Below are 15,788 nucleotides of genomic sequence, written 5' to 3' on the forward strand. Positions count from 1 at the left end.
AGGAAGACAAATGATGTATTGTGAAAGATGATGGGAATAGAGCCTGTGATTGATGCTGTGAAGAGGAACAGGTGGAGATGGTTTGGTCATGTGTTGAGGAAGGATGAAAGTGACTGGTTGAGAAGAGTGATGGAAATGAATGTAGAAGGAAGTAGAGGACGGGGAAGACCTAGAAAGACTTGGCTAAAGATGGTGGAAGAAGAAATGCGGGCAAGGGGGTTAACAAGGAGAGATACAGAAAATAGGGCAAAATGGAGAAGATTGTCATGGGGACCGCAAGGCTAACCCCCGCTCTAGTAGGGAAAATGGCCTTAAAATGCATGTTGTTGTATGTTGTTGATTATATAACATTACACTTGACTCCGTTTTTGTCAATTGTCAGGATCCACCCTCACCCCGAACCTCTAGGACTATGACTTGGTTTTCTGCCGAAACCTCCCCATGCACACCTCGAGTCCAACCACTAATTTTCAACTCATTACATTCAGTGGATTAGGAGCGCATAGAAGTCGAACAAACCCACAAACAGACACTTCTCAAACTACAATGGCACTCGGTAGAGCGCATACCTCAGTTTATGCATACCTCGGTAGAGTGCCAGGCTGAACAGTTTACGTTTTGTATCCCACCGATGGGCCGGATCTAGATTCGGACCTGAACGCAAATATAATCAGCTTGTTATTGTCGCCTAACTCGTCCACTTAGTTTTGTCATAAACCGTCCATAACGTTTTGAAATATCGTGCTATGTATCGTTTTTTGCCCCATCTCTCAATGGTGAAGAATCGCTCAAAAAATTATCGTATTCGGATCTTCCCCAAAAATCGAATCAATTAATCCTTGTCACACTCTCAACCTGTCCACCAAGTTTCATCCAAATCCATCCGCAACTTTTTGAGATATCCTGTTCACAGACAGACAGACCGGGGTGAACACATCACCATCGATGGTGGAGGTAATTATATTATGATTACATCAAATTATTACGAGATTTGACATGCAAGTGCATCAGCTCATCGCACTCGTCGCTTCATGGATTCATAGTCGTGTATCAAAGCATCACTCAAATTGGAAAGTGATAATGTATTTCATGATTTTCATCTTCAGCTGTTGTTGAAGAATGGATCATCACTTCCATATGTGTTAATGATTCATTCATGTACTCATTCGTTAAGTGCTTTGGCAATAAGGTCTTGTTACCCCATGTGCGTGAAGTGAAAAGTAGGGTTAAGAAATTGGTTCGCTTTGTTTGTCTGTCTACAGACATCCGTCTATGATCAAGGAACAACTTAATTGAAATTGAATTTTCTATTTTGAACACTGTGTCGAACATGAAATCGGAACACGAAGCTGCAGTTTAGCAGAACTGTACTTTGGCTCTGAATTTGGAAAATTGTACGGAGTCTTTTCCTAATCATGCATGTGCAGAGAGGAGTGAGATAATGTTTTTACTCTGTCTGCCTGTCTGTCAGTTGAACAAAATTGAAAATCATTCGAAACAGGAAAATACAGGACAGAAACAACTAATTTAACGTGTTAAATAAGGTGGTGTGAAAGACTGCATTAACAGCAGTAAACTCCCCAATTTTATTTCCTTCAACCTCTAAAATGTTATTTGCCCCCATTGGACTTGGTCTGAAAGGAGGGGGCTTATGGATCGGTTCTCGTCTGTCCGTCTGTGCATCCGCAACCATATATTGGAAATGTAGGACCGATTATGTTCATACTTGGTACAAAGACAACAAATGATGGTATACATATGCACATCATTTTAGTTCACGATGCAATCAAAGATGGCTACCTGGCGGCCATTTTGTTACTTAAACGTGTTGCCAAGTATTTATCGGGCATACATGGACTGATTTTGTTCAAACTTGACACAGACAATACATGAGTATACATATGCAGAAGATTTTGTTTTGTAATCCGACCAAAGATGGCTGACTGGCGGACTTTAACTCCGTACAGCAAAATTACTAAAACCATGTGGGCTATGACATTTTATGTCTTCTTCTTCTTGTTTCAATTGGATGATAAACTTTGACACTTTTAAACACAAATCACCTTCTTGGCACTTTCAAAAACCTGCTTACCAGTACTTGGACAAAATACGCCATTTTACATTATCTCGACCAATCAAATTTGCCGCTCGCTCTGCGTTGGGGAATATTGTGAACCGTGGTGTCTGTCCGTGCGTTTGTCTTTCTCCCGTTTATGGTGGCTGCTTCCTGCTCTGTTTTAAAAGCTGATCGGGTTAGCTCTCCGCACACAGGCAAAGCTCAACACTCATTTTTTATTGTCCCTTACAGTAATCTTTAAAATCAATAAGGACATCTGGATTAAAGTAGATTTAATACAGATATTCATCGAGTAACACAATTCGTGGAGTAACTCGATGCTCTGCGTTCAACATAACTCATGCAATCTCTTATCGTTTTCATAATGTCAAATTTGATAACGGTCTTAATCTTTACTAAAATTCATGTTGCATGCACGGTGCTTTGGTCCTATTTCTCGACACAATCCATGTTTTGTGTTTCAGGAATGTGTAACCCAAAAAATTACACAGATTCGCACCCAACAGCCAAGAGCTCTGTGGAAGATCTCACCGACCCGATCCCTTCGCTATTTCGGGCCCTTACCGATGGTAATACTGTACTCAACTGGAACATCGTCACCATCTCATTGAAGGAGCAGTGGGACCACCCAGCACATTTACTCCACAACTACACTGGCAAGCAGTTTCTCTTCACTTTATTTTTGCCTCTTGCTCTCTAATCCCAGTGAAGAATCTAAGATGATAGGCTGCAAAAGTTTTCACTTGGGCATAAAAATATTTCCTTTCTGGGCTTTATTTTCTGCCTTATTAAACGCTCCTGTTTGTCCACGTACCTTTAAAGAGCAATTGTACCCATTTCTACTCATTCCTTTTTATTTACATACCAAAAGATTGTTTATAATGAAATAACTCTTCTGTATCAGCAAAACAAGATATATATTAACAACTGAGGCTTTTGAAATCAAGTGAGAAACTTCACCCGAGTCCATCTCGTGGCCTTTGTGGGTACGTAGAACAGCTTTGAATGGGGGTTATTAAGCAGGTTGCGGTTGTGGGCATGCGGGATGATGAATTTGACCAACGATGAGAGGGTTGTTTTGTTCCTTTTGGCTATGCAAGTTATTTACGTTTTGTATTTACTCCATCAATTTGTAACAGACTCTTTTGAACAAAACAGGTTTGATGAATAATATCAGGGATGGAGAACGCACAATAAATAGAGGAGCAATGAGAAAGAGAACCCCAATCGGCACAACACGTTTAACCTATAAATTAATACGGAACGTACTCCTATCTTAGTCTAACTTAACATGTGCAGACACGCATGGATACAGGATACAGGGCAAATGAGCATAAAAATATATTTTGTGTTTTACCGAGTGCCCTTCTAGTTCGTACTGTGGCACGCTTGACCTGGGATGACTGCGGGACTGAGCACGGTGCAGACCATGCCCCCCCTCTCCCTTATGATGGTCATGTGAACGCTATCGCGGTGACGAAGTTGCTCAGGCATCTCTGCCATGTCAACGTGGCTGCGTCAGTGGTTGCTCATGGACCTGCCATATCAACGGAACTGGGCTGAAACTGTTCATATGGACATGCCATTTTGACGTGGTCATGTGGGGGGCTCATACACATGGAACCGCCATTTTGACAGTCGTGTGGGGCTCACACATGCGGAACTGTCATTTTTGACAAGGTCTCATGGGGAGGTGAGAAATTACAATGTGGAAGGATTAAGAATGTCAATTGCAGAGGGAAGAGAGACGTGAGCTGTTGGGGTGATAAAGAGCTTCCTAACTGGGGTTACAAAACACTAACATTCATTATGAATAACTACCGTAATTAATAATGAATCATTCACTAACCCCTGTATCATTTTCATAACATTATTGTATAGTTTGCGTCATCTCAGTTTCTGCAAGTTTTAATATTGCCCGTATTGTGATTAATTTGAATTATTTTGTTTTGACATCGTTTTCATCCTTCGCTTCCCTAATCCACTCATGTGCCTCAGGTACATTGCACCTAACCGTCGGTGTTTGTATTTGACCGAGAGTAGGGTGGAAACTGCATGTCTTTTGCTTGCCAAATATATGTAAGGGATTTTAAAACTCGCTTCCTCCAATGTATCACCCTAAATTGTAGGTTTCATGAGCAAACCAGACGATTATCTGCCGAGCTGCAGGGTTGTCTATTTTAATGACTGCATGTCCATAAACAACTGTCGGATGTCCTGCGAGTCGATGGGGGCCTCAAAGTACCGGTGGTTTCACAACGCCTGCTGCGAGTGCATCGGTCCTGACTGCCTGAACTATGGAAGCCGCAAGCCACATTGCTTGAACTGCCTGCTCTGACCAGGAACCGAATCAAACCGTATTGACGTTAACGCTTTTATATGCTTGATCTTTACTTTGTGTAGCAATTGTGCGAGGCATTTCAACATGACACGTTGATGTTTTAACCAGTGCACGGCTTTGCTATTTATGGTATGGAAAGTTCACAACAGCATCATGTGTGGTTATGGTGACAGTTCTCATGCCTTGTGGACAAAGTGCTTGCAAGAAAAAGTTGTTGCACTCGTAAGCAACGACCCTTTTGCCAATCCAACTCTTCCCTCCCATTGATTTGGCGGATTAATCTCTCCCTGCCCCTGAATTTTCCAAGGACAGTTGCTAATGAGAAAACTCAGCTACAAATGTGTGGAGCGAATTGTCAACTGACCTGGCGCTCATGTCCGAGCCATCTCTCGACCATAATCACTGAGGTGGGCGTGTGGGGAACTTGACCCGTTTCAAGCCACAAAGCAGAATGATTGGTTAAAATGAAGGTTGGGCTTATTGCTGCTTCCTCTGCCACTGTGCGAGATAAGACGGTTGAAGTGACGGTGGTAACCGCTGCCATGTGAGACTGCTAAGCAATTTGCACATTTCACAGCAGATAGCCTTTGTAACTGCAATAACTTTGCTTCTACAGGAATGTTATCCAATGTTTAATCCACAGAGCTTCTGCTATTGCTCTTTGAACGCTGGCTTTCAATTGCCGGGAGGCAAATGCGAGCTCTTATCGAATGATATGAAAACTGTATTTTTGCTACAAATAATAAATGAGGAGCTATATTGCATTTTCAAGGCCATTGTGTTCCTCGAGCAGAACTGTTGCTTGATGGAAGGTTTCTTCATCCTCTCAAACGGAATGCGAAAATCTATCCTGTATTTGATCGAGCAAACCCTCCTCAACCTCCCCCCTCCTCAAAAACCGGGATTTGTGATTAGTTAGCAAGCTGTCATTGATTGAATATGGTATATAGCCGTAAGATCAGGCAGCGCGTGGTCACCCATCAGAAATCCAACGCGACCCAAATTTGGGTAGCGACCCTGGGTTTGGGAACCCCTGATTTAACTTAACCACTCAAACAAGTCATTTTCACTTAATGTAGATTATAATGATCATAATTACACAAACAAATTTCACACAACCATATGTATGCAAACAATCCACTGCAATGCAATTCCACTTTAGATTACAATGTACAGAAGAGCATTAGGGGAAATGGTTTTTCATGCCAGACACTTGAAAGAGCAGGACAAGCAGTGTAAAAACAAAACTGCATGGTGTATAAAATCAGGAAATGTGTGTACAATAAATCTACTATATAAAACGGTGTGGGTTATAGTCATGGCATAACAAGCACAAAATGCGTCTATTACATGTTAATATTGTATCTCTGACATGGTTTTTGCCAAATGATGGTACATTGTGGTAGCAAGACAATGCATGTACATCGACAAAGCGTTTGATAAACTTTTTAAAGGATGTATCATGGTTGGCCATTTCAGAATGCTTGTCCCATTTGCATGGGTGTTAACAGGTTAACAAATAACTATATTGGCGACTGAGTGGTACAGGCAGCTTCTCCTCCCCCTCTCCTTCTCCCGAGTGTGAGTATGATACAGGCATGATGGGCCAAATGACCTGTGTAAGTTTCCTTTGAAGGTTTGTGCACATTATACACCCATCGGAATCTACCACTCCTTTCCCCCCTCAGCTCCCCATCCAACCGACCAAAGTGGTGTATTGATTGACATTGCATTGCAATAATTTAAATTATTATCAGGGTGTGTAACTGTCAAAACAAGTTTTTATTCAATTTAGGTATTTTACATGTACAAGGTAAAGTGCTGTAATTAGAAGATTAAAACTGTAAATGTGAAAATGTATGTACCCAATCATATATTTATACACGCCCTCTAACTCAACAAATTGGGGAGATTGGAACATCAGCGATCTTTTATTTATAATAATTTTTTTTTTTTTACTTCAAGGCTCTACGTTATCCGAGCGTGTGATTTGAACTGGATTGATGTGCAGTAGATCGTGTTCCATCAAAACCATAACCGGTTGTAATTATTGATACCCGTTCTTTGGTTGAAATAGTTCCCAGTTTTCTAAATACTCGTTGCTCGGCTTGATGACATTAATCTTTCAACTCTGGCAACACGTGTGGTTCATTCATGTTCCGAATCGAAATGTACATGTAAAATGTCGTTTCGTACAAATAATTTGAAACCACGAAGGAAATGAGAACATTTTGAGAAGTACACAACAGTTCTAAATTTGGATTGATCTTCAAAGTTGAGGAATTTTTGGAAGAATGCATCTTTTTGCGTTTTATTCTTCATCGTGTGTGCAGAAGGGTTTTCTACCCATTCCTCCTGTAAACAAGATGTTTGCCACAACCACAACAGGCCCGCACGCATCTGTCTGTCTTTTTGGGCCTAGCTTCAAATGTCTGACCTAACTATTACTTTTGTTACAGCACACCCCACCACTATTTGTGACTAGCACCTTGTGTGAACAAAGGCCGAATGCAAATCTCCTGCCAAGCTGCTCTGGTGGGTCGTGCAGGGAGGAGAGGCTTTCTGTGGGTGTACAAGATTTTGCGGCAGTTTTTCAATGTAAAAATATTTTTTGCCAGAAATCTTTCACGACGGGATCCCATCTCGTGATGGAGAGTTAACACCCATGCACTTGTGACACCGATTATGTCAAACAGGATTTAACCAAAAACATCGATGTGATTCTGAACCAATGCAAGATCGGTCGCATTTCCTTTGCTAACAAATGGGGAATAGCCATTACCAAATTATCCGCAAATAAGTTACAACTGCTGCTCGGTTGCAGAGACATCCAAGAAAAACAGTTTATTAGCAGAAATAACACTGACTATTCAGCAGTTTATTATAGATGGAGATTCAACACTGTCGATGTGAGAGAAGAGAAGCAAAACCAAAACCCTCCTCACTATCACTGCTGGTAACTCACGTACTGGCCCTACAAGAAACAGTTCATGGGAGGATGAGTGCTGTAGCCTTGAGATGTCAGACAGAATTTCCACAAAATGTAATGTTGTAATTACTAGTATTTACCTGCTCATAGGTGTAAGATCGTTGCTGCTGAGCATTTGGGGCAGCTGATTGTGGAGGTCGGTAGGCCCCATACTGCTGTCCAGGGGTTTGGGGATAGGCTGTGTACTGTGCTGTTCCTGCAGCAGCACCTGTCAACAACAAAGCAACCCGTGCATGGTTCAGACAACATTCAAATTTGGTTAAATGCCAATAAATACATCGCTTTTCATTTGCTTGTTACATCCTCCCCAAAGCAATTCTGCAAGGCTCCATCAACCATTAACGGCAGCAGGCCATGGTTCACAACAATATGTATCGGTTAATTGTTGCAGATGTTATATCAAAATACTATTTCGCTGGCTTAGTACAAAATGTTAAGACTGCGATGTAGCGACCCCGTCTTTGTTTCAAGGTTTCTAATATGTCCTCAAATTATATTTAAAACGTGGTCATATTATCCGGTTATTATCGGATGTCGGATGTGTTTTTAGGAGTTAAATGTCGACTTATTGCTATGATATAAAAGAGGATGCTCAATGTGATCATTAAACGTGCTTTGTTTATTGGCAAACACTTGTTGAGAACAAGAGGTGGGAGAGGGAAGATAATTTTAAAATTCCACTGAGAGAAGGAAACCACAAAGTTGTAAAAGATGATCATGTTACACAGTTAGTCATAAATTCAAAGGCAGCCGGTAAACTTAAGCATTGGTTAAGTACTTTTAATAAACTGTGATGACATTCCTTCAATAAACATTGGAAAGGTTTCTGGTGTTGTCATTGAAAAAAATATTTGGAAGCATTTGTTATGAAACTGTAATCATGTGCATTCATGGTCGAATTTTTTTTTTTTAACTTTAAAAAATTTCCCTGATGAATCAGGAACAGCTTATCCCCCCTTTTCCATTGAAACAATGTCCCGACATTTACGGTGTCCATTCACGGCTTCGCCAATTGCGGAATTTTTATTGATCAAGACTGCCAGGAACCTTTCCCTTTCCCATTGAAGCAATGTCCTGACATTTGCGGTGTCCATTCATGGCTTTGCCAATTGCAGAATTTTTATTGATCAAGACTGCCAGGAACCTTTCCCTTTCCCATTGAAGCAATGTCCTGACATTTGCGGTGTCCATTCACGGCTTCGCCAATTGCAGAATTTTTATTGATCAAGACTGCCAGGAACCTTCTCCTTTCCCATTGAAACAATGTCCCGACATTTGCGGTGTCCATTCACGGCTTCGCCAAGCGCGGAATTTTTATTGATCAAGACTGCCAGGAACCTTTCCCTTTACCATTGAAACAATGTCCCGACATTTGCGGTGTCAATTCATGGCTTTGCCAATTGCAGAATTTTTATTGATCAAGACTGCCAGGAACCTTTCCTTTTCCCATTGAAACAATGTCCCGACACTTGTGGTGTCCATTCACAGCTTAGCCAATTGCGGAATTTTTATTGATCAAGGCTGCCAAGAACCTTTCCTTTTCCATTGAAGCAATGTCCCGAAAACAATACGTTGTTTCGACCCTTCGCGGCATATTCGCGGTTTCGACCTTTGCGGCATTTTCCAGGAACGTATGCCCCCCCCCCCCACCCCCATCCCGCGAATTTCGGGATCCTACAATAAATAGTTAATTCAATTTAAATAAAGGTTTAAAAGCATGTAAATTACTTCCGGGTTTTACCCAGTCTCCATTGCATCACCGTATCTAACAAGTTACATTAATTATTCCGACATATTTGTGTCCTTTATGACGTCCTTAAAAAGTTTCCTGTTTGGAATGATTTTCAATTTTGTTTGACAGGCAGACAGGGTAAAGATGTTATCTTACTTCTCTGCGCATGCGTGATCGGGATGAATTCAAAACCAAACTCGAACGGCACTCGGTAGAGCGTGAGGCTGAGCAGTTTATTTTGTATCCCCCTGATAGGCCGGATCTGGATTCGGACCTGAACCAAAATATAATTGGCTTGTTCTTGTCATCTAACCAACACGTCCATCAAGTTTATTCATAACTTGTCCATAACTTTGTTTAAATATCATGTTATATATCGCTTTTCACCCGATCTCTCAATGGGAAAGAATCACTTTAAAAAAGAAATTCTCATATCTGAATACATATTCAGATCTTCACCAAAATCGAATCGATTAGTCCTTGTCACACACCCAACCAGTCCACCAAGTTTCGCCTAAATCCGTCCATAATTTTTTGAGATATCCTGCTATCATTGATATGGCTAATTCCATATTTGTGTAGTCCAACAGTGAATTATAAAATGACTGAAATTTGCATGATTTTCCTAATATCCCATATAACCTCATATGAGTTTCATATCATTATTCTGGTAGAGCAGCAATTGGGTGTTCCAATGTGTAAATGGAAAAGCATTATTGATACTAAGATTTTACCATAATCTTAAAAGAAGTGTTGGTGTCCCCGTATTTTTTTTCATTTTCTTTGTGACTTACGGTATAAATATATTCTTTTGAAATGCAACTTCACTGCTGTGCTTGAATTCATGTATTTTTCATTGCGAATAAAAACATTAATAATTAACAACAATTTTTGTATAGTTGTATAGTATCATGTGTTTATCACTTTGTGTGCCGTTGGTTTAACAATTATGACTCACAACGTAAATCTTCGTGTCCCCCAGTTTTACGTATGAAACTGTCATTTATATGAAGTGTAAATTCAAAATAAGTAGCCATGAGGGGGAAATGATCAATATATTCATGAGTAATCATTCCACAAAATGATGATTAAGCATTTAGATAACATCGTGGCATGTTGAAGAAGAAATTACGAACACGCGTAATTACGTGGAGAGGTTGGAAATCGCGTCCCCCGACATTTTTTACGTTGTGCATTTTCCCATATAAAACTATCACATCAGATGAGCTCCGATTTTCATGAAACTACCCCTCATAGAATTCCCGGATGTTGTTGTTTTTGAACGGTGCAGACGACGGGGCAAAACTGGAAGCGCGCATGGGTAGCAAAATTTTCCTTCGTCTAGTCACCCTTATACGTAGTGCGAGTGGGAATACCAATTTACGCTGTGGTGGGCAGTGTGGCTGTAACCATCGCACGCTACTCAGCCCAGGTTTTGGAAAGCCCAGCAAACCTACGTTCATGATAACATGGCTGACTGAAATTTGAGTGTAAGTTCTCGATTTGATTAATTATTTGCCGAATTTTCATTTATATTGATAGATTCTCAACGTGTACACTGCACAACAAAAACCAGAGGGAAGCAAAGATTGTCGCGTCCCGTGTTTACGCTGTGAGTGTCTTGATAATCCAGAAGCTGGCTTTCGCGCCTCGTTTACAAATTGAAATTGATTCTTGAAAGACGAAGGGCAGTGATTAATATGGTTATTATGATAAGTTAATAGTGTAACGGATTTGGGAAACCGTGCACTTTGTGTAATTGATTGTAAATATACCCCCTTGTAAATAATGTAATGATTCTTTGTAAATACCTCAATTTGTGTGAAGGTCAAAGGTCGTCCTTTAGTTAGTCCATCGCACACACGTAGCCAATCATAGAACCTCTCTATAGATATATCATTATTTTGTGTTTCAGTTTAAGGCTGTCTCCACTAGTTGACCTTGCGCTGCACCAAATGAAATAAGATAGATCCCCCCCTTTTCAATTGCCCAAAGCCTCCATTACCAACTGCATTCACCTACATTACCAACTGCATTCGCCTACATTACCAACTGCATTCGCCTACATTACCAACTGCATTCGCCTACATTACCAACTGCATTCACCCTCCATTGCCCATGTGCTTCAGCTCGGAGAAGACGGGTGTGGCCCGCCCATCGTCATCAAGAGGTGGAGCCAAGAAAGCCCTTGCCGACCAACCAAGAATGAGTGGGTTTGGCTTGAGAGGGCGGAGAGAGAACGATCGAGCAGTTTCGTGAACGTTCCAGGGTGTGGCGCTATATAACCCGTTGCGCGGAGCCCTCACCTCACCTCAGTTCTGAGGGAGGTGCGCTGAACCAAAGTTGAGAGAGTTCTGAGGAGTCCTTCTGTGGAGAGGTGAGCTGGCACTTCCGTGGAGGGAGAACGCATGAGGCAGAGAACGCATGAGGCGGAGGACGTACGAGGCCTGAGGGAGACGCTGCTTGGAACAGCCCCTGCGCGTGAAGCTCTGACGCGCTGCTGCGAGCGAACCTGCGCGTGAACCAGATTGCGGAGGAGTCGGCGGCCGTTCGCCTCCAGCCTGCCATCCTGAAGGGACTCTGCTCTCCCTTCCCATACCATCCCTGCCATACTATCCATTCGTGTACGTGAGTTTGTCTTGTCCTTGGGGTATAAGTTAAGCCTGTGTAAGTATAAGCTGCCCTGTGTCTCCTATCTTTCACTGTAAATTACCTTCGTTTCCTTCTTTCTTTGGTTGTATAAATAGTAATTAATAAATACCTGTTCTTCCTACCTTTGTCTTCTTCATTCTCGTCCGATCGTCTTTGTCTTTTACCAATTGATATACATGGCACGATTTGGCCAACGCTCAGGATCGGGTTAGTCTTTGCTAACGGCTCGAACTTCGGGTTGCTAAAACCACTCAGCAAATACCATCTTGTCCGGGGTTCGAGCGGTACTTGCCTCCCTGTTCTGCGGAGGGACTGATAAGCATATTCGGGATAAACCCTGGACCAATAACCCTGATCCCCCCCCCCGCAGAGCAGCGTTACAGGAACGGAGACGGCCAGCTTAACAAGACGAGGGGATTAAACCCCCCTCGGTAAGGGGAGTGCCGTCGTCCGATTCCATAACAATTGGTGTCGGGGAGTGGGATTTGAGGCCCGTACCAAATTTTTAAAACAACTAAAAATTTGGTCAAAATTTGGAGCGGCCGAAATTTTGTTTAAAATCCTAAATTAAAATCGTGCCATGGATAATCAAGGCGACCGGATGCCGGTAGGGGAGTTAGAAGAGGGTTTGGAGTCGACCCAGGACCCCAGGGAGGCAGTGGGAGTAATGGAGGAGGAGAGCAATGAGGATGTGGTAGCGGAGATTTCAGGCGCACAAAATGGCGGCGCCTTGCACGTGGCTGCGGCAGCCACGCCCGCAGCACCGGTGGATTTGAACCTTTTCATGCTGCAAATGGAGGCCCTTATGGCCAAGATGGGTGAGCAAATGGAAAATAAAATGGATGCTCGGAGCAATAAGATGAGTGAGAAAATGGGAAACCAAATTGGAGGTTTAGAAAACCAAATTGGAGGATTGAAAACTGAGATGGGAAATCAAATCGGGGGGCTAGAAGCCAAATTTGAGGGGTTAGACAATAAATTTGAGGGGTTAGACAACAGGTTGGAAGGGCTTGAAGGTAAATTGGGGGGCCAACTGGAGGACGTGGGTAACCAAATCGGGGAAATGAAGAATGGGTTAACGGGGTTGGAAAATAGAATGGCCACCCAGGAGAACCAAATGGAAGGGGTGAAGAATGGGTTAGGGGGGTTAGAAAACACTATGGAAGGCAAATTGAGGGAAATAGGGGAGCAATCCGCCCGGGAAATTAAACAGATGGGGAATCAGATAGAGGAGGTAAAAATCGGGTTGGAAGGTAAATTGGATGCCCAGAGGAATGATTTGGAACAGATGAGGGCGGCATCTACCAAAGAGATTGGAGAGATGGGGGAGGAGATAAGGCGAGGTGTGGACGAAGAGGTCGCGGGGGTACGCGAGGAGGTAAAGCGGGGTGAGGAGTGCATGGAGAAAGAGGTGAGGAATAGTACGGCTAGGTTACAGGGGGGAACAGAAGACCTGACGCGGGGAGTAGAGCAGCTAACGGTGGGACAAAAGGAATTGGGGGAGCAGGTGGAAAAGAATATGGCGGTAATAGGGGGGTTGAAAGTGACCCAGAAGGAAATAAAGAAAGAACTTATAGCGACAAAGAGGGAATGTCAGATGGTACACGAGGGGTTGACAAAGAGGTTGGACGAGGTGACAGAGGCAATGGAGACAAAAGAACGGGAAGTAAGAACGCACATAGAGACGACCAAGGTGGCCTTAGAGGAAGAAATTGAGGGGGCGCACCGGGAAATAAAAGAGGTGAAACAAAAATTAGAGGAAGTGGAAGAGGGGGTAAGTGAAATTAAGAAGAGACTGAGGGAGACTAAGAGGGAGATAAAGGAGGAAGTGATGGATTATGTACAAGGTCTGTGCTCAAATCATGATGATGTGCTTACTGACCAAATAAAGAGATTGCAGGTGGCGGAGGAGGAGTGAAGACGAGGTGCCGAGGTGAGTGGCGATATAATCGGAAATGTATATGGTGTGAGGCGAGATTCAGTGGGCTTGGGTGTTGGTTTGGACCTGGGCGTTCGTGGGAGGCCGCTGATGAGGTGTGCGACAGGTGCAGAGTGTGTGGAAGGAGGAGGTGTGCAAGGAGGTCCGACTATGGGGAGTGCGAGGGGTATTGGTGAGCAAGGGTGTGCGGGTATGGAGTGGGTTGCGGAGGGGCAACCCAGGCATCGACACCGACGGGTAGTGTTTAGAGGAACGGGGGATGCACGGGAGCCCCCCGGGAATAGTGTACTGTGGGGGCCCGAACGGTTCGGCCCCGCGCTGACCCCGCAAGGAGTGACGCACGGGGTCCGGCCTTCGGGCGCCCACAAGGTCTCACTCGCGCCATATGACGGCAAGAGTGATCTGAGGGCGTACCTGGCGCAGTTCAAATACGTGTGAAGAGGCAACGGTTGGAATCCAGACGAAGGTGGAGTACACCTTGTGGGGGCGCGGCGGCGGAGGTGCTGACAGCTTTACCACCGGGTGCTCTCACCCTGCCAGCTCTCCGCGCGGCCTTAATTAATAGAATCGGTATTGAACAGCAAAGCGAGCTTGTTAAAGCTCAGCTTGCTCAGCGCAAACGCAAGCCCCAGGAGACCATCGGGGAACTTTGCCCATGACATTCGCCGCGCGGTGGGAATCGCACACGCGGACATGGCAGCGAGTTCCCAGGAAAGCCTGGCGCTGGATCACTTTATCCAGGCTCTTCCGGATCCGGAGCTCCAACAACAGCTCGCCATGTGGTGCCCGCAGACCATGAGCCAGGCGGCCGACGCTGCAGCCCGTTGGGAAGCAGCGAGGCCCCTGGCCCGGGGAGGCGAGCGCCACGCAGTGGCGGTGTGTCAGGTAGGGCCCGTGATGGGTGGCGGCCCCCCTAGGGGGCCCTGACCTGGAGAGCATGGTCCGGAGGCTGGTGGACCGGCACCTGGCGGGATCTGGACCATGGCAGGCGGCCCCGGCGGTGGCATCCGGTGGGCCACGACAGAGTACACCAATTCAGACATTCAGGGGGGGGAATTTGGAATACCGGAGGCAAGCACCTTACCAGGTGAGGTGCTATAATTGTGCTCGGCTGGGTCACCGTGCGTGGGAGTGTCGAGCTCCTCGCCGGGACACTCCCCGCCAGCCGATGCCCTCGACTCCGCCCCGTATCGATCGGCCTAGCCGACCTCAGACCCCCCCCCCCCCCCCCCCCCCCGCCAGAGCCCGGGAAACTAGAACGTGCCGAGCATGCAGGGCGGTGTTCGGCAATGGGGGATGGAGAGGAGCCCTCATTGACGCGACAGGTCATTCATTGTGGCCAAATTGGAACAGGTAGCCTCACAATTCGATGAAAAATTGCCGGCGTGGGGGTAGACGCCGTTGTGGACACGGGAGCCAGCGCCACGATCATCAGCCCCGTGGTCCTTAATTCGAGTGCAGACGGCTGGGGTAAAATCCAGCGTCTGGAAAATCATAGTTTGCAGCTGGCTACCGGGGTAACGGCTCCGATCATAGGGCATGGTTTTGTGACCCTCAAGTTGGGATCGGTAAAGAAAGAGATAGAGGTTTGGGTGGCGGAGGTGTGCGACCCATGCTTAATAGGGTTGGATTTGTTGACTGCCAGCGGTTGTAAAATCGACTTGTGCTGGGGGGTCCTGCAAGTGGGAGTAGAGGAGCTACCATTGGAGGGGGTGAGCACGGCTGAAAGGGTGGAGCTGGAGGCTCCTGAGGCCGTGACTATCCCTCCGGGGGCCGAGGCCATAGTGCCGGCCCGGTGGTTAGCTCGCCCAACATGGCAGGAGTCCTGCGGCCTGGTCGAACCGGTGGCAGCGCGATCCATACCTGGCTTAATCGTGGGCCGCACCCTCGTCAACACGGACGGGCCGGTGGTGGCCGTCCGAGTAATTAATATCAGCACAGAACCACACACTATAGTGAGGGGCATGAAGGTAGCTGGCTGCACCCCAGTTAGAGAAGTCGCGTTAGTGGGGGGGGGGCGAGAACATCCAGCCGAGCCGGCCCCAGGGGGAGCCTTCA

General features: G+C 45.1%; 3 protein-coding genes across 21 annotated transcripts in view; 2 read left to right on the forward strand and 1 right to left on the reverse strand.

Moving 5' to 3' along the window:
• Positions 1-5,177, forward strand: part of TWSG1 (twisted gastrulation BMP signaling modulator 1) — a 69,247-nt gene extending 64,070 nt beyond the window's left edge. For all 4 annotated transcript variants that reach the window (XM_068107152.2, XM_068107147.2, XM_068107150.2 and 1 more), the window contains exons 4-5: positions 2,542-2,733; positions 4,207-5,177. In XM_068107152.2, coding sequence (XP_067963253.1) covers positions 2,542-2,733; positions 4,207-4,415 — 401 coding nt within the window. In that variant the 3' untranslated portion in view covers positions 4,416-5,177. The remainder of the gene's footprint in view (positions 1-2,541; positions 2,734-4,206) is intronic.
• LOC137421260 (GMP reductase 1-like) overlaps positions 1-15,788 on the forward strand; it is a 905,715-nt gene that overhangs the window by 504,135 nt on the left and 385,792 nt on the right. The window lies entirely within an intron of this gene.
• Positions 1-15,788, reverse strand: part of SS18 (SS18 subunit of BAF chromatin remodeling complex) — a 212,237-nt gene that overhangs the window by 29,781 nt on the left and 166,668 nt on the right. For 14 of the 15 annotated variants that reach the window (XR_013622373.1, XR_013622369.1, XR_013622368.1 and 11 more), the window contains 2 exons: positions 7,488-7,615; positions 5,482-7,392 (listed from right to left, as the gene is read on the reverse strand). Coding sequence is in view for 5 of the 15 variants with exons in the window: in XM_068107146.2 (XP_067963247.2) it covers positions 7,366-7,392; positions 7,488-7,615 (155 nt within the window). In the remaining 10 variants the exon portion in view is untranslated. Of the gene's footprint in view, positions 1-5,481; positions 7,393-7,487; positions 7,616-15,788 lie in introns of those variants that run through there. The other variant, XM_068107142.2, reaches the window with a different exon arrangement.

This window comes from Myxine glutinosa, chromosome 2 (genome assembly GCF_964187855.1).
Source record: "Myxine glutinosa chromosome 2, kmMyxGlut1.1, whole genome shotgun sequence".
Lineage (NCBI taxonomy): Eukaryota > Metazoa > Chordata > Myxini > Myxiniformes > Myxinidae > Myxine > Myxine glutinosa.